We start from the raw sequence: 19666 nt of genomic DNA on the forward strand, positions 1-19666 counted from the left end.
TGTTCTTAATACATTTTTCATATTTACACATGTAAGTGTATATGTGCATAAACACCACAAAGGGAGTTATTTTAAATGTGAATCATGATCCTCTTTAAAAGTGTGGGAGTGTTATAGATGATTCTTGAGAATATCTCAGCATAGGACCTGAAGCCTTTGGCAGCTTTCGTATAATAAATTTTTCTTAGGAGAAAAAATTTCTCCATTTCTGTCTTAGCTTTCACAATATCTGTTTACTTCTTTACTTTGTAATGTTATACTCCAGAAAGCTTTTTAAGAACAATTAGGTTGAACCATATGAAATTGCCTCTTTGTAGGTGAAAAGTAATTGAGTAGCAGTAGTTTTGTATATGGTTCAAGCTAATACCTATCCATAACACTGTGGCATCTATCACAGAGAAAATTACATAGATTTTATTTGAATTTATAATTGTTAATTCAGTAAATATTTACTAAGCACCTTTTATGTACACGATTCTAGGTGATAACATTGAACAAACTAGATAAAACCTCTGCCTTGTAATTTATATTCTAGCCAGGAGACATTGACAAAATAGTATCTTTTTTGAAAGATAATTGGTATTTGCCAATGAGGAATGATTTGGGGATACTTGACTTTTCTTTATGTAAATTTTGAAGTTTTGTGAAACATCCACTAACAAGATTTTCAGATTTAAAGTCTTTTAATGTTTTATTTTGGGAGTGGGGTAAATCCATTATGCCTTTGTTCTCAAAATAACAAAAAAGGAATCCTTTCTTTTTAATATTTAGGGATATCAATGTAAAACATTTGAATTTACACATTTGTTGAAAATAGCAATATTAACCTTCAGAGGCAGTGTGGTACAGTGAAAACAGTACTGAAGTAGAAGTCAGAGAGTGGCTCTAATAATTCTGGCTCTACTGATCACCATCTTCCTGGAAGTGAGCAGGTCTTTTGAAAATTGGGAGTCATTTCTCATCTTCACAAAATGGGATTAATATATGTTCTGTCCTGACAGGGTTGTTGAAAGATCATTTGCATTAGCTTTAATTTCTTTTTACATAAAATGGAGATAACAGTAGTATCTGGGTTATTACAAGGATTTTTGTGATACACTGCAGATAAAGAACTTAGTATAGTGCCTAGCTAGTAGCAGTCAACATTTTCCCTTAAAGGGACTTCCCTGGTGGTCCAGTGGTTAAGAATCCACCTTCCAATGCAGGGGATGTGGGTTCAATCTCTGATTGGGGAACTAAGATCCCACGTGCCACGGAGCAACAAAGCCCGCAGGCTCTGGAGCCCGCGTGCCACAACTACTGAGCTCATGTGCTCTAGAGCCCGTGTGCCACAACTAGAGAGAATCCTGCGTGCTGCAATGAAGATCCTGCGTGCTGCACCTAAGACCCGACGCAGCCAAATAAACATTTTTTTAAAATTAGCATTCTTAAGAAAAAAAAACCTTTCCCTTAAAATAGCTGCAGTTTATTGAGCACTTACGTGCCAGTCACTATCCTAAACACTTTATGTGTATTTGATTTAATCCTCAAAACAGCCGTGAGATAGATCCTATTATTCCCATTTTACAGGTGAAATTGAGGCTCAGAAAGATTAAGTCACTTCCTCAAAGTTACATAGCAAATGAACCTAGATTAGAAGCAAGATTTGGCTTACTCCAAAATCTGAGCTTTTAACCTCTATATTCTAATATTTGGGTTCACTGTTCAGGGTGGTATTTGTCTTAAAGATGTCATACTAAAAATGTCAATCAGATTGTAAAATCTAATAGTACTGATGAAATGCAGTTTTTAACTAAGCTATAAATTCACTAGTCAGGCATCCCACCAACATTTGCAGGGTACAAATTGAGGCCTACATTCTATTTCTCTTAAAAGTTATAAATAAAGCTACCAAACTATTAAATAAAATGTTTTTTTCTCTTGACAAATATATCTTCATAATGACCTGGAAGACAAGGTTTGAATTTAGAATTCTCTGACTTCATGGAGTTTCATGACAAAATATGGCAATGCAGTGAGAGTTGGCCCCTGACCTACAGACTGCCCCCCTTTTCCTACCCCTGGATTTGTTCATGTGGACCCTGGTGTATACGTATATGTGGACTCCCCACCTCACATTTCTAAGCTCTGTCTACACTCCTGGCATACACTATTGGCACAGTTCTGTCAGAGGCCTGAGCAAGGCTTGGAGCTATTTGGGCTAGTTGGTTGTCAGAAGTGTGTCTAGAAAGGGACCATGTGTCGTGGCTGAGCACATCACTTTGGCATCATGGATTCTTAACCTGTGGGAAGAGACATTACCAGATGCCAGAGTAAAGTCCTAGGTATGGATCTAGACATAACATTCTTTCAAATTTTATTTCTCTGCCAAGGGTTTAAGTTGAAAGCAAATGAATAAATGAAAGAAAAAGTATTTGATAACATTCAACATTTATGACAAAAAAAAAAGGTAACTAGAATGGAAGGAAGCTTCCTTAAACAATGTGCATATAAAAAAAAAAAAACTACAAACAGCACATTTCTTAATGATAATTGAAAATGTTTCCTTGTATTTAAAAAAAAGTTTCCAGAAAAAAATTTTGCAAAAACAAATGAGGAAACAAAAAAACAAAACCAATCAAGCCCCTAGATATCACAATCAGCAGAATCACAAAGTGAGAAATTATACAGGACAAATAAAAAATTCTCTTTTTTTTTTGGCTGCGCCGCACGGCAGGATCTTAGTTGCTTAACCAGGGATTGAACCCGGACACCAGCAGTGAGGCAGTGAAAGTGCTCAGCCCTGAAAGGGCAGAGTCCTAACCACTGGACCACCAGGGAATTCCTGCAAGTGACAGATTCTTACCTCGTTTGTTTGAAATTTTCCATATTAAATGTTAATTTTTTAAATGATGATGTTAAATAAAATAGATTTTTAAATGTTAGTGTTTGCATACAGTAAGTCTACACAGAAAATTCTAGAGGATTTACAGACAAAATATTAGAATTACATAATTCAATAAGGTTTTTGAATACAAAATTGCTCTATAAAAGTCAGTAGTGTTACTATACCCCAGCAATAACTGAATTTAAAAAAAATTTTTTTTAAAGAAAAGGATGTGTAAAATGAAGCTATAAAACTATGAAAACTTCCCTCAGTAGAGGGAAGGATTTCTTATGCAATATACAAATAGCAGAGATCATTAACAAAAGTTTGATAAATTTGACTATGTTAAAATTAAAACCTAGAGGACAAAAACCCCATAAACAAAGACAAGTGTCAACCTAAGAGAAGGTATTTGCTATATACATACGGGTTAAATGAATAGACTATCTAAAGGTGTACACATCATTGAGAGAAAGAAAATCCAATAGGAAATTTTATAAAAGAGAAGAATGGGCAATTCACAGAAGAGGAAATAAGGTTTAATGAACATGAAAAGATGCACCACCTCTTTAATTTACATTTAATTTAAATGTAAATTATAGTCACACCCTTCACAGGCAAAAAATAAAAGTCTGACTACATCTAGTGTTGGTGAGAATTCATCACTGCTAACAAGAGTGTAAACTGGTATAATTTGGCAAATAGCAGTACTCCTACTGCATGATCCAGCATATATCTTAAAGACATTCTTGCATATATACAAGGATAACTCATAGAAGGATATATTTTCTATAACAGTAAAAAGTTGAAACAATCCAAATGTTCATCAGTAGGGAAATGAGAAAAGTCTATATTATATATTGTATATATTCAAGGAAATACCATAGAACAGTTAAAACACAGATCATCAAAAAGTAATGTTGAATGAGAAAAGTGACTTGGAGAACACTAGTGCTATAAGTTTATGTAAATTAAAATACCCCCAAACAGCACTAAATGTATGTATCTATACACATATTTAAACATGATAAAAATAAAAAATGGCTTTGAATGATTACCATAAAATTTATAATGGAAGTTGTCTATGTGGAGGGAGGGAAATGAAGCAGAGGAAAATGCAGACCTCAACCTTATCTACAATGTTTAATTTCTTATGAAATATCTGAAACGAAAATGGAAGAGTTAATATTTGTTAATTCTTGGCAATAAGTACACAAATGCTTGTTTTGTAATTATCTGCACTTGAATAAAAAATAAAAATTTTGAAAATTAAAAAAATGAAAACTTATTGGAGTTCAGTCATGGTGATTTTCTTAAAAAAAAGACTAAGTTGTCTGGTGGATACAGAAGACTCTTGCTGGTTTTATTTTCGGTTTTATGCCAATTTTCGAATTTGCAGTTGGGTAAGGATAAAAATCTTATAAATTGCACCTGAAATGAAAACTGATTAGTTAGCTGATGACAGAAGGAATCACCTTTAACGTAAGGGAATTTCGTGATTTTTTTCGGGGTTTGGGTCCCAGGGCTATTTTGTACATTGGGGATTGTGTAATCTGTAGTAATCATCCAGCCACGAGGAGTCTGGAGGATTCTGGGAAGCATTTGTTTTGTTTAGTAACCGAGGGAAAGATTCCACTTAGTCCTAGAGGGATACGTGTTCTTTTTTTAAACATCTTTATTGGAGTATAATTGCTTTACAATGTTGTATTAGTTGCTGCCGTATAACAAAGTGAATCAGCTATATGTATACATATATCCCCATATCTCCTCCCTCTTGCGTCTCCCTCCCCCCCTCCCTATCCCACCCCTCTAGGTGGACACAAAGCACTGAGCTGATCTCCCTGTGCTATGCAGCTGCTTCCCACTAGTTACCTATTTTACATTTGGTAGTATATATATGTCCATGCCTCTCTCTCACTTCGTCCCAGTTTACCCTTCTCCCTCCCTGTGTCCTCACATCCATTCTCTACCTCAGGGTCTTTATTCCTGTCCTGCCCTTAGGTTCTTCAGAACTATTTTTTTTTTTTTTTAGATTCCATATATATGCGTTAGCATACAGTATTTGTTTTTCTCTTTCTGACTTCCTTCACTCTGTATGACAGACTCTAGGTCCATCCACCTGACTACAAATAACTCAGTTTCGTTTCTTTTTATGGCTGAGTAATATTCCATTGTATATATGTGCCACATCTTTATCCATTCATCTGTCAATGGACACTTAGGTTGCTTCCATGTCCTGGCTATTGTAAATAGAGCTGCAATGAATATTGTGGTACCTGACTCTTTGAATTATGGTTTTCTTAAGGTATATGCCCAGTAATGGGATTGCTGGGTCATATGGTAGTTCTATTTTTAGTTTGTTAAGGAACCTCCATACTGTTCTCCATAGTGGCTGTATCAATTTACATTCCCACCAACAGTGCAAGAGGGTTCCCTTTTCTCCACACCCTCTCTAGCATTTATTGTTTGTAGATTTTTGATGATGGCTATTCTGACCAGTGTGAGGTGATACCTCATTGTAGTTTTGATTTGCATTTCTCTAATGATTAGTGATGTTGGGCATCCTTTCATGTGTTTGTGGCAATCAGTATATCCTCTTTGGAGAAATGTCTATTAGGTCTTCTGCCCATTTTTGGATTGGGTTGTTTTTTTGATATTGAGCTGCATGAGCTGCTTGTATATTTTGGAGATTAATCCTTTGTTTAAAATCTTCTTCGTTTGCAAGTATTTTCTCCCATTCTGAGGGTTGTCTTTTCATCTTGTTTATGGTTTCCTTTGCTGTGCAAAAGCTTTTACGTTTCATTATGTTCCATTTGTTTATTTTTGTTTTTATTTCCATTTCTCTAGGAGGTGGGTCAAAAAGGATCTTGCTGTGATTTATGTCATAGAGTGTTCTGCCTATGTTTTCCTCTAAGAGTTTGGTAGTGTCTGGCCTTACATTTAGGTCTTTAATCCATTTTGAGTTTATTTTTGTGTATGGTGTAAGGGAGTTTTCTCATTTCATTCTTTTACATGTAGCTGTCCAGTTTTCCCAGCACCACTTATTGAAGAGACTGTCTTTTCTCCATTGAGGATATGTGTTCTTAAGGTATTTTAAATATTCAACTGCTGAAATGCTTTAAAAAGAAATTCTATTAAGTAGCGTTCTTGAAACTGCTTCGTCAAACTTAGTTAAATTTTCAGTTAGAGTTTGTGACGTAAGTGGATTTTTCTAAACAAAACCGTTTCTTAAGTTTTAGTAATAAAAAGACTGGGAATTTACCTTATTGTAGGTCTTAGGGTAGGGTAGCTTGGACTTTCACTACTAGGTACCATGCTTTAGAAATGTATGTTTAAGGAGGTGAGTTTGATTTTGGGGAGTTTATCTTTTATATTTACTTTTTAAAATTTGTTTAAATAAACGTAGTCTTTCTAGAAGTACAATTCATAGTATTTTTGCTTATCTCAGGTACTGTGCCAGTGGAGAGGCAGGTCAAACGAATGTGGTAAAAATAGTTGTGTGTTTTCCTTCCACACACTTGTGTATACGGAGAATTTTTACATTGATAGTGAACTCACTATCAGTTATTCGTAAAAATTAAACCAACTTTACTTTCTTAGTTTCTAGTTTTGTTCTGATATCTCTACACTGTGGTATTGAGAATGATACTCAGGGGACGAGCCAGTATGTTCAGAATGGATTTTTTTCCCCATTTTTAATGTTATCAATATATCTTATTTAACCGAAGTAGTGATTACCTCTCTTTTTCCCTAAAACAGCGGGACAGAAAATGCCGAAACCTCCAAAAGGAAAATATTTACTCAGAGATTTGCTTAAAATTAGCTTAGTCTCTGACGTCACTCGCGCAGAAGCAATTTGTCTTTATTCGGCCACCGTCGCGTCAGCGTTAAGGAGTATTTTGTCCATCTGCCGCCACCGTCCCAGATATTAGTCGCCGAGTTCCAGGGCAGGGGAACGTGTGTTTCGGCGGAGCCGGCTGGCGTTGCCGACACCATGGAGTCACCTTTTAGTCCGGGACTCCCTCACCGGCCGGATGAAGAGTGGGGTGAGTGGGATCTGAGACTGTACCAGGGGTGGCTTCAGGTTTCTTCCTCCTTACTTCCGCGCATTTGTGGTGACAGGTGTGGACGAACCCTGCCGGGGGAGCGAGGGCCACTCGTTGCTTCCGTCCGTGGTCCTAGTAGAGTCTAGCAGAACCTGTCGGTTTCTGCCCTGGCGACAGCGAGCGTAAAATATTGCCTGATTGGAATTACTATCGTGTTTCACCGTTTCCTCTGGGAAAGTACCAGGTGATGATTTTGTGGGGCGAAAACGACGTCATTAGGAAGCTTAGGGCAGGATGGCTGTGACCATCAAAAAGGCTGCAAGCTATTTTCTCAGAGTGTGGGATGTGGGAGATGCTTGCCATGGAGTGTACGTGTACGTGTTTGGTTTGTGTGAGAGAATGTGAGTCCTCATCTCGAAACTTCCACTATTGATCGAGGCTGATGCCCATCTTGGCAGAGAAGCAAAGCACCCCAGCACCTGACCTCAGGTCCCTGATTACGTAGACCTAACGCTTATAAACGGATATAATCCCGATTGCTCTCCGGATACAACTATGAATTTTCTTGTTATGGATATTTTGTTTGGCTTTGTGGTCAGGAAGAGTGGAATGGAATGTAGTGGAAATGAGAGTGGAGAAGCTTTATCATCTAAGTGTTTAGAAGAAACTTATATTCCTCCCTTGTTTGCGAGACACAGTACTAATACCGTTCTTGGGCTTCAGTATGAATTTGGGGTTGTATACGTCCCTGAATGTGTCCTGCGGTGAACCTACACCCTTCACTACCTTTAAAATTTGGAGGAAACCCAGACTGACCTTCATTTTTTCCCCCTTGGACCATCGTTCTCAGTAGCAAGAGTGTAATCTCAATTCTATTTGTTGAACTGAAGTCCTCATTTGATTTTCCAAGGGCAGAACTTCTCTTAAATCACATAGTGTTAGAGATTTATTTCAATTCTTGGATAGGTTTTCTATGAGTTGTTGGAAAAACTTTAGACTATCTCTTCCAAATGTATTTTCCCAAGCCAAATGTAGTCGTAGTAATAGGAACAATTGCCGTTAAGCACTTTATTTGTGTCAGGTGCCCTGCTTAGCTCTTACATCCCAAGCCAAATGTAGTCGTAGTAATAGGAACAATTGCCGGTAAGCACTTTATTTGTGTCAGGTGCCCTGCTTAGCTCTTACATGCATTATCTTATTTAATCCTCCCAACAGTCCAGTGAGGTATTGTTATTTTACAGATGAGGAAACTGAGGCTGAGAGAGAATGAATGCTCAGAGTCTTATAGCTAGTGAGTGTCAGAAACAGGATCAGTAGCAGGTTTGTCTACCTCCAAAGCCTGTGCACTTAGTCACTATTCTATATTGCTTTCCTAAGTTATTTCTACAGATTTGATTTTTACCAAGATCCCCCCAGTTATTAACAAATCTACTTCAGTATATTGGGTTGTTATGATCTGTTTTTTCAGCTAGTCAACTATTATATTTTCATGATGTTTCTTAAACTATAACTGTGAGGCACTTCCTGATAGCATTATTATGTCTTCTGTTACCCAGGCTGCATTTTCCTGACTAATCTGATCAGTTGACTCCTAGTCTTAATGTTCTTTAACAGAGCATTCAGTTCTTTGTAGTAGGTTCACTGACTCAGCTCAGGTATCTTGCCCTGCCCCTCCCTGAATATGCCCATTTCCCATGGTTTTCCAAGCTTCTCTTTTCAAGCTGTTAACAATCTTTTCTTAGTGGAACACTTTAATTCTGCTTCCTCAGGTGTTCAGTAAGCAGGACAGATTTTGCAGGCACTGGAGTGAAAGGTTACTGTTTGCTAGCATTTCTCAGTAGAATATGGATTCTTTTTCTGGGAGTTGCCATTTTGGGTGTTCAAGTACTTCACTGATTTATTTGACTTTTTTAATTTTTTCTATATTAGAAGCTAGCCAGTTAAATTTTTTAAATCAGATTATGTAATTAGTACTTGTGACTCTTAACAACTTTGTATAATTAAAAATGACTTACTCAGAACAGCCTATGATGGGATGTGCATCCCATGTGCATTTTCCCTTTATGTGGGGTGATGAAATTTAGAACGGGCCTATAAACATCTTCTGTAAAGGTCTAGATAGTAAATATTTTAGGCTTCTGTGGTCATGTGGTCTCTGTTCTGACTCCTCAGCTCTGCCAGTTGTAGTACAAAAGCAGCCATGGACAATGTAAACTGAGCATGACTGTGTTCCAAAACAACTTTATTTATGGATGCTGAAATTCTCTTTCATGTAATTGTTTTTAATACTTAATAGATTGTACTTTTAGTACAGTTTTAGATTTACAGAATAATAGAGGGGATAGTACAGAGTTCCCCCGCCCCCCAAGTTTCCCCTATTGGTAACATCTTGCATTAGAGGAGTACATTTGTTACAATTGATGGGCCAGTATTGATACATTATCATTAACTAAAGTCCATAGTTTATATTGAGATTCACTCTTGTTCATTCTGTGGGTTTTGACAAATGCATAATGTCATGTATCTACCATTACAGTATCATATGGGATAGTTACACTGCCCTAAAAAATCCGCTGTGCTCCACCTATTTGTCTCTGCCTCCCTCCTCCAAAGCCCCAAGAACCACTGTTCTTTTCACTGTCACCTAGTTTTGCCTTTTTCAAAATGTCATATTGTTGGAATGATAGAGTACGTAGCGTTTTTAATTTGGCTTCTTTCATTTAGCAAAATGCGTTTAAGATCCCTCTATTTTTAATGGCCTGATAGCTCATTTCTTTTCAGCACTGAATAATATTCCATGGTATGGATGTACCACAGTGTCTTCTGGGCTCCCATAACAAAATACCTGGGAAGCTTAAACAACAGAAATTTATTTTCTGACAGTTCTGGAGGCTGGAAGTCCAAGTACAGGTGCCAGCATGGTCAGATTCTGGTGAGACTTCTCTTCCTGGCTTATAGATGGCCACTTTTTTTGCTGTGTCCTCATGAGGCAGAGGGGTGGAAAGGGAAGGAGGGAGGGAAGGAGGAAGAGGTGGGGGAGAGAGAGAGGTAGGTAGGTAGGTAGACCTATCTCTTAGTCTTATAAGGCCACAGTTCTAGTAGATTAGGGCCCCGCCCTTGTAACCTCGTTTAACCTTGATTACCTCCTAAAGACCACCCTACCTCTGGATGCAGTCATCTTGGGGGCTTCAATATACAAATTTTGGGGGGGGACACAATTTGGTCCATAGTACACAGTTTGTTTATCCATTTACCTGTTGAAAAACACCTTGGTTGCTTCTAGGGTCTCAAAACCAGTTAAAGACAGACTGAGGCCAGGAAAGAGGTCCAGGCATGGGGGACAAGAGTGACAGGTTCCGGCTTATAAAGGGCTTACATGCAGTGAAGGGACAGCCACAAACTGTTCTCCAGTGATGGACACTGCACAGAGAATTAAAATTGGTTGCTTTCAAATGTTGGCAGTTATATATAAAGCTGCTATAAATATTCATGTGCAGTTTTTTTTTTTTTTTTTGGCTGCGCTGTGGGGCTTGCAGGATCTCAGTTCCCCGACCAGGGATTGAACCCGGGCCATGGCAGTGAATGCACCGAATCCTAACCACTAGACCACCAGAGAACTCCATTGCAGCTTTTTATGTGGACATAAGTTTTCATATAAATTGGGTAAATACGAAGGAGCATGATTGCTGGATCATACAGTAAGAGTTTGTCCAGTTTTGTAAGAAACTTTCAACCTGTCTTCCAGAGTGGCTATGCCATTTTGCATTCCCACCAGAAGTGAATGAACATTCCTGTTGCTCCAGTCCTGCCAACATTTGGTGTTGCCAGTGTTTCGGATTATAGCCATCCTGATAGGTGTGTAGTGGTATCTCCATATGTTAGTTTGTAGTTCCCTGATAACATGTGATGTGGAACATCTTTTTATATGCTTTATTTTATCTATTTTTTTTAAAGGGAAGGTCTTTTAAAAAATATTTGTTTATTTATGTTTTGGCTGCATTGGGTCTTAGTTGCGGCATGCGGGATATTCGTTGTGGCGTGCAGGCTTCTCTCTCTAGTTGTGGCGCGCAGGCTCTAGAGCATGTGGGCTCTGTAGTTGTGGATCTCGTGCTCAGTAGTTGCAGCACGCAGGCTTAGTTGCCCTGCAGCATGTGGGATCTTAGTTCCCTGACCGGGGATTGAACCCATGTACCCTGCATTGGAAGGCAGATTCTTAACCACTGGACCACCAGGGAAGTCCCCATATGCTTTATTTGTCATTTGTATCTTTTCTTTCCTCTTTCCTTCCTACCTCTCTCATTCTCTCCCTTTCTTTTTCTTACATTTTGCAAAAGCCACTTTTTTTTTTGCCACACATAAGATATATGTACCAAGATCAGAAGCTTCCATCTGCCACTGTGGTTTCTTTGATAAATTCAGTGTCTTCTGTGAAAGTTCTCTGTGCCTTTCTGTGTTCACCAAAATCTGACTCCCCTGATGACATGGTTTTCCCTAAAGTCCTAGTGAATGGTAGCTCTTTTCATTCTCAAAACCTTTTCACCATTAGGGCCTCTGAAAGTAGGTTAGTTATCTTCCTTGTCCTTCATTGCTACTTTTAGATCATTCTCCTTTCATCCTCCCTAAAAACATCAAGGCTTAAATTTCACATTGTCTCACATGCTGTCCTCTACCTCTCCCTGTTATAGTCATCTGCTGATTTCTGTTTCACTCTCCCTCACTTTTTGAAAAAATTTAGTTCCTAGCTTATTGTCACTTTCTTTAACACTCCATCCATCATGATTCTTGGCTGATTTCAGTATTCTCAGAGAAAATCCTTCAAATACGCTGACCTCTCATTTCCTGGGTCTCCTCTCCACCTTCCACCCTGTCTCAGGCATTTTCTTCGCCAATCATAAACCTAAACCTTGTCGGTACTAGTAACATAATCTCAGTTTCCAACATCCCACTCTGACCATCACCTTCTGTCTTACCAGCTCGCTCTCTTTAGTACTCCAATTCCAGTGGTGCCTCCAACACTGCTGAGATTCTGCCATCTTTTCACTGTCCCTTGTCCCCTTTATGTTATCACTTTCCCCTTATCCAATTTAAATTCCATGGACAATCTCTGTAATCATTCCCTCACACCCTCAATATCCTTGTCTCTCTCTTGTTTTGTAGTTCTCTCTTTGATCAACTGCAACCTTGGTTAAATCCAACTCTGTCTACTCCATGAATGCACTCAAGTAGCTGAAAGTGGCTAAAAAAGAAAATTCAACCATGCTGATTGGTCTCACTTTAAATTTATGATACTAACCTGAAATAGACCATTAAGTATTACCTGGCTGATCATATTTCCTTGGTCCTCTCACTCTGATGATCGTTTTTATAAAGGTTCTTCTCTCCTCAAACCTCCAACACCTCCTCCTGCATTCTTTGAATCAGAAGAGAACTGCTGCAATCTCCTACTACCTCATCTACCCATGTACCAGTATATTTGCCTTCTCTTCGTTGGTGGGAATGCTAGAGCTGATCACTTCTATGTGTGCTTTAGACCCCTCCTTCTTTGTTTGGTTTTTAAAAAATATTTATTTATTTATTTTTGGCTGTGTTGGGTCTTTGTTGCTACTCACGGGCTTTCTGTAGTTGCGGTGAGCGGGGGCTACTCTTCGTTGTGGTGCGCGGGCTTCTCATTGTGGTGGCTTTCCTTATTGCGGAGCATGGGCTCTAGGTGCGTGGGCTTCAGTAGTTGTGGCTCGCGGGCTCTAGAGCACAGGCTCAGTAGTTGTGGCACACGGGCTTAGTTGCTCCATGGCATGTGGGATCTTCCCAGACCAGGGCTCGAACCCATGTCCTCTGCATTGGCGGGCGGATTCTTAACCACTGCGCCACCAGGGAAGTCCCTAGACACGCCCTCCCTCCCCCCCCCCCCCCCCCCGCTTTATTCAAGAATATTGTTCAAGCTCTTCTTCCTTCTGTTCCCTGAATCTTCATTTCCCTTCCTACATGTAGTTGCTTCTCCTGTCTAGAGTGAAAAACCCCCAAACCCTCTTTAGATGTTACTTCCCTTTTAGCTTCAACCACATTTCTGTTTTTTATTTCACAGCAGAATTCTTTTTTAAAAAACGTCCATGTTCACTGACTCCACTTTTTCTTTTTTCGCTGTCTCTTGAACACAATGCAGTCAGGCTCCACCACTCCACCAAAGCTGCTCTTTCTAAGGTCACCACTGTTTTCCAGTGGCCATTTCTCATCTTACAAGAAGTAAAGGAATAAATAAATGGTCAGAGTGGCAGTCAGGTGGGACAGCTTGCTGAGCAAACAAAAACTAATAGCTACCGTAGTTTACTACTGTTAGGAGAAATCTATATAGTAGGTAGTGTGGGATTGGTGAAAAAGATATAGAAGTAGGCAATATATTTTAGAGATACTTCATAGGTAACCAATGCCACCACTTTCTTATGGATCCTTCTAAGGTATGCTGTAGTATACAAATGTATTTATCAACCCACTCTCCGTTTTTTTAAGTATTCACAAACCACAGAAAAGTTAAAAGATCAGTACAGCGATCACCTGTATTTCCCTTATCTAGATTTACCAACTGTTAACATCCTGCCATACTCACTTTTTCTCTCAGTATTACCCACACTTCCCTCTTCTTTCATTATCTGAAAGCAGGCTGCAAATAATATGAAACTCCTGAACACTTCACTGTGTATCTCCTAAGAACAAGGAAATATGTATTTTTAAAAAGCATGAATTCATACTAATACCCACAGTTCAAAGCCAGTACCACAGAGTTCTTTCTCACCTTCTTGCATTATATACTTTTATTTCTCTTTTCCTACTGTGTAAATCCTGATTCCCAATAACATCCTATGTTTTTATGGGCTCACTTTAGCTGCTCTGTTGAAAATAGACTGAAAGAGGGTCAAGGGCAGAAGCAGAGAGACCATTTGGAGGCTACTGCATCAATCCAAGTGATTTATGATAGGAGCAGTGGAGATAATGGAAGTGGTTGACTGTGGATATATACACATACACATATGCATATGTATATACCCATGTGTATATACATATATATTTCTTTAAATAAATTTATTAATTTTATTTATTTTATTTTGGGCAGTGTTCGGTTTTTTCTGCGCATGGGCTTTTCTCTAGTTGTGGCGAGCATGGGCTTCTCATTGCGGTGGCTTCTCTTGTTGTGGAGCACAGGCTCTAGCCGCGGGCTTCAGTAGTTGTGGCACGCGGGCTCAATAGTCGTGGCTCGCGGGCTCTAGAGCGCGGGCTTAGTAGTTGTGGCGCACGGGCTTAGTTGCTCCACGGCATGTGAGATCTTTCCGGACCAGGGCTTGAACCCATGTCCCCTGCATTGGCAGGTGGATTCTTAACCACTGCACCACCAGGGAAGCTCCCCATGTATATTTTTTATTCAAAATTTAAGTTTTGGAATAGTTTCAAACCTACAGAAAAGTTATAAGAACTGTGCAAAGAACTGTTGCATGCCCGTCACACAGATTCCCTGATTGTTAAATTTTGCTGTATTTACCCCACTTCTCCTTCTTTAGAGAGAGAAAAAGAGAGTGAAATGTGTTGTTAACTCATTACCCTTAAATACTGCAGTGTGTATCCCCTCCTCCCCCAAACAAGGATACTCTCCTATATCACTGTCATACACTCCTTCCAGTCAGGAAATGAACACTGATACAGCGTTACTATCCAATTCACAGATGCCATTCATATTTTGCTGTATGTCTTAATAATGGCTCTTTTTCCTTTCTAGTTTCGGACCCGACCTGCAAACACACATTACTTTTACTTTTCATGTCTCCTTAGAGTTTTTCAACCTGGAGTGGTTCCTTAGTCTTTTCCTGTTTCTTGTATCCTTGACAGTCTTAAAGAGTACAGCTCTTTCATTCTGTAAGATGACTCTAAACCTAGGTCTACATACTGTTTCCTCATGACCAGAATCAGGCCATGAGTCCGTGGCAGGAATGCTAGAGAAATGATAGAGGCACACTATGTTGACCTGTTCCAAGGTGATGTTCACCTTGATCACATTGTCAAGTTAATATCTGCTGGATTTCTCCACTGTAAAGTCACTATTTCCCCCTTTTACATTTGATTTGTATTAGGCTGGCCAAAAAGTTCCTTCGGGTTTTCTGTAACATCTTACGGAAAAACCTGAACAAACTTTTTGGCTAACCCAGTATTTTGGGGGAGATAATCTGAATGCCATCAATGTCCTATTCCTTACTAAACCTTCACTCACCAGCCCTGGCCTCCATTGATAACTCCAGCTTATATCAACTACCACTCTAATGCCAAATGGTGATTCTCTCTTAACATTCTGTCTACATTTATTAATTGACATTATACTGTAAGAAAAAGCTTTCTCTGTTTCTTTATTTCATTATGAGCTCACTAATTCCTATTTGATTCAATGGGTTGTAATCTGACTTTATTTTGATGCTCAGATTTTCCGAGAATTGACCAGTAAGAGTCCATTCATATCAGCTCCTTTGTTCTTTTGACATGTTTCCATCATTCTCTGAGGATTTCCTTATTTTCTGGCACAACAAGATTTTCCCAGGCCTATTTTGCACTTTCTCTGCCTAAGCCCTGGAATCAGCTCTTTCTCTAAGGAGCCCTTTAGTGGACTTCCATTTAGTAGAGGATGGTATTCAGTATCCAAGGTCTGGAAACATAGGATTTTTCAGTGCTGGTGGGACGTCTTCGTTTCTAGGACCTGTTAGCAGACAGAACTAGGACATACATGTATGTATATGTGTATACACATATACAAACATCTATAATTCTTTCTGTGTATGAATATTTTAAAAAAATGTGTTCATATTAATACTTCTAATTCCAGTGCAACATCTTAGGGTTCTTTTATTCTCTTCCCTTTTCACGTTTCTAAATCCTTTCTCAGACAGTGAGAAACCTAGCTCTAATATATCTTATCATTTGCTCCATCAATTAACACATTTGTTCGGTATTACCACTCTCCTAACCACTCAGGCTGCTTCTTACATCTGCCACTCTGTTCCTCCTCCCACTGCCCCATTTTTTTGGCATCTGAGGCATGCTGCCACCTCCACAAGGCACCTCCCCTCCTGTATCATCCTATTTCCTTGGGTACCAGGCACATTGCCACAGAGGATGACACACAAAGCCCCACCACCCTCCTTGCTCTGCTGACATCTCTGTGTTGGGAAGAGTAGGGAAGGAAAGGAAAGATGGAAAGGGAAGGAAGAATGGAAGGGAAAGGTAAGATGCCAGATTACCAATACATACTTTGAAGACAGAGCTGACAGGATTTACTGGTAGATTGAATACAGAGAGTGAGGAAGAGAAGTAAGCAATGACTCCTAAGGTTTTTGACCTGAGCTCCTGGGATAATTGAATTGTCATTAACTGAGATGAGGACGAACCAGTAGGAGTTTGGTGAGGGATGATTTGAAGTTCAGTTTTGGATGTGTTAAGTTTGAGATGCCTTTTGGATATCCAAGAGGAGAGGTAGAGTACTCACTGTGTACATGCGTCTTGAGGTATGGACTGGAGATGTATATTTAGGAATCCTTGGCATATAGATGCTATTTAAAGCCATGAGCTCAGCTGAGATCACAAAGGGAGTAGAATAGATAGAAAAGTTTGCACTAAGCCCAGGGACAATTTCATGTTAAGAAGATGAAGAAGAACCAGTAAGGTAGGGCCATCCAGTGAGGTGGGAGGAAAACCAGGTGAGTATGGTAGTTTGGAAGCCAAGTGAAGAAAATGCTTCAATTAATATGAAAAGATCAACTGTTTCAAATGCTGTTGAGAGTAAGATGAGGACCATGAATTTACCCTTGCATTTAGCAGAGGAGAAGTCATTGGTGACATAATAACTGATGTGTATGCGTGTGTATGTGTTGGTTGGGGGAAGCTTGATTGGAATAGGTTCAAGAAGGAAAGGGAGGAGAGAAATGAGAGGCAGCAGATAAAGAACTCTTTCAAGGAGTTTTAGCCTGTGTATAAGGTACATAGCCACAGTCATCTACTTAAATGGATTATTTGTTTTGTTTTGTTTTGCTCTGCAGCTGAGTTTAAGGTAGTCCTTTTCTGAGAGTTATATGAGTAACCTTTCATTATCACTACATACAAAAAAATGTGCTATGTACTATTTTGTTTTAGGCTGGTGAAATGTTTCTACCATTGACCAAGTCAATGAGAGACTGGTAGTGTAGTTCTTATATATGTGAAGTAAGGAAATCACCAGAGCAAATTTCAGTGGCATGATAGTAGGGAGTACAAAGGCAGACTTAGATTGGGAAACTCTTCAAAGTGCTTGAAGTTCTGAAAATGTTAAAGAAAATAGACACTTTACAGATTATACAGTAATCAGTCTTCTTTGGCCTTATCAGCACCTTGACCTGTGTTCATATATTTCTCAGTTTATAAGGAAATCTTATTAGGAAATTGGAACATAGTTAGATTTGTTGAAATAAATGAAATGGTTTAGATGAGTGAGTTCTTTATTGTTTGTACCTCTAACTTAAGGCAAGGATGGCAAATACCTGGTACATGTGTTGCCATATTCCTCTCCTGTCATCACTGCTGATCAACCATGTCACTTTTTCTTGTGCTGAACCCAGATGAAGCCTCAGAATTTGTGTTAGTAATGTTCCAGAAAGTCACTATCAGTTAGTCCAAGATGACATGACAGGACATAAAACCTGTTTTTTAATCCCTGGTATAATGATTTAGTTCACAAGATAAAAATTATGTGGAAAACAATACATATGTTAGAAACCAGCTTTGAATTGGTTGTCATTGACACTCCTGGAGTTTATCAGTAATAGTAATGGCTAATGAGAAACCCTAATAGAGCTGGCATAAGGATACAGCACTTATTCTTTTGTCAAAACATTGAATTAACAGTAAATATCTATTCTTTTCTTTTGTCCAAAGATTCTACCCTCTTTGCTGAACTTGGCTATGATGACCTGCAATTGGATGCGGCAAATGAAACTTATGTAAGTATTTATTAGAGGAGAAATTCTGAATAATGTGATATTTAATCTTTAATTATTGCAAGAAGATTTCAGGATAACACGTTTAGGCTAGTTATTTAAGTTAAATAACTTTTAAGATTAAGTATGAAAGTTAGTAGCCATTTTGTTGTCAGTGAATGTAGGATTGTAGAAATTGCATTGGTCTTGGTGTGAGAAGACTTGTATTCTAAGTCTACCTTTGGCCCCAGGGGTGGGTAACCTTGGAAGAGTTACATAACTGCCTACCTCTTGGTTTTTACAGATATTTTGCTGCATAAGGGAAACAGTGTGATGTTAAGGAGTATGTGTGTCATGGATCTAGTTAAGAGAACTTACCAACTTCCTTTTTTAAAGTTATGTATCCTTAGTGTTGAAAGCTCTGAAACTTAGAAATGTCCTTATTTTTTGCCTTTGAGTGGTTAGAAGTATGCATAAAAGCTATTATTATAGCACTTTAAGTTCTCAAAAGTATTTTAGATTTTTTTTTTTTTCTTTTCTGGATTAGTATATGTGAAGCTGTTTGGCCTGAACTCTTACTTTGTCTTATTCTCTAATGGATGAGGTGCTGTTTGTCTTGGGAAGTAGTTCAAGTGAACAGAGTGATTTTATATGCATATCAATCAGGTTGAATATTTATCACTTATTTTTTAAGCCCTTATTAAAAATAAAGCTTGCTCAGTGAGTTTAAGACATTTCTCAAAGAATAATTTAGCAGTTGTTTTACCATGAATCAGTAGAAGGGAGTGAAACACATGATATTTTTTTAAATCAGTGCATGAGATTTTAATGGTTTCATTTACTCTGTGAGATGCTTTACAATGTTGTCTATTGATTAAATTGGCTTTTAATATTGGCTGGTTGCTTAAGCAACTGGTATTTTTTCATAACCTCCAGAGCCTAACATCGTCAAGAAACAGTATAGTAAATTTGAAAGATTCAGGGAAATATGAGCCTGATTTTATAACTAACATTCTGTTACCTCAAACAAGTCACTCAATCTTTCAGTTCCTTAGTTTTTCTGGTATAAAATAAGAGATTGGACTAAATGGTTTCAGAGGGCCCATTCTAGCTTTAAAACTGTCATTCTTCTTTCACATGGCTGTACAAGTTTCCCTTGAGAAGTCATTGAAGAACTAGAGTATATAAGTACCAGTATGTTTTGCTTTACATAAAATGGGTCTGTGAAATTTCCAACCAGATAAAATTCTTATGCTGTAAAATGTATTTGACTTTTTTGGCTGAAGATTGAGTATGAAGCATCCTCAAAGTAGGTCATGCCACTATTGAACATGTTAAAAAGTATTGCTAGCACTCAGGCAAATATCCTTGCTCAATTTACTTAGACTAAGAAAGTTTAAAGATTTTTCGTTGCTGAAAGTATGAGGCTGCTTAATTATTTGATGTCTAGATTCAAATATGAGAACAAAGCAAAGGAGATTGATTTAAAAGGTGGTTCTTTCATAATTTAAGTAGTTTTTTCTTTTTTTTTATGTGAACTTTCACACATTCTCTTTATATAATTTGCAATAATATTTACTCAGTCTAGGGCAGTATGATAAGAAAAGTTTCCCTTCTCTCCGTCTGTTATATTCTCAATAAAAATAAACCACAGAATAGACATTTGAAATGATAATATTCTAGAAATTATTTCCAAATTGTTGTTATTGATAACTAGATTAATCTTTACTTTTTTCCTGAGGCTTGCTTTCTTGCTGTTTTATTATCTGTCACGTTAA

General features: G+C 38.3%; 1 protein-coding gene across 1 annotated transcript in view; it reads left to right on the forward strand.

The window, feature by feature from the left end:
• Positions 1-6773: 6773 nt before the first annotated feature.
• Positions 6774-19666, forward strand: part of ATF6 (activating transcription factor 6) — a 225750-nt gene continuing 212857 nt past the window's right edge. The window contains exons 1-2 of the mRNA XM_068541157.1: positions 6774-6912; positions 17848-17912. Of these exons, the coding sequence (XP_068397258.1) occupies positions 6861-6912; positions 17848-17912 (117 nt within the window). The 5' untranslated portion in view covers positions 6774-6860. The remainder of the gene's footprint in view (positions 6913-17847; positions 17913-19666) is intronic.

Source organism: Eschrichtius robustus, chromosome 3, assembly GCF_028021215.1.
Source record: "Eschrichtius robustus isolate mEscRob2 chromosome 3, mEscRob2.pri, whole genome shotgun sequence".
In the NCBI taxonomy this organism is placed as follows: Eukaryota; Metazoa; Chordata; class Mammalia; order Artiodactyla; family Eschrichtiidae; genus Eschrichtius; species Eschrichtius robustus.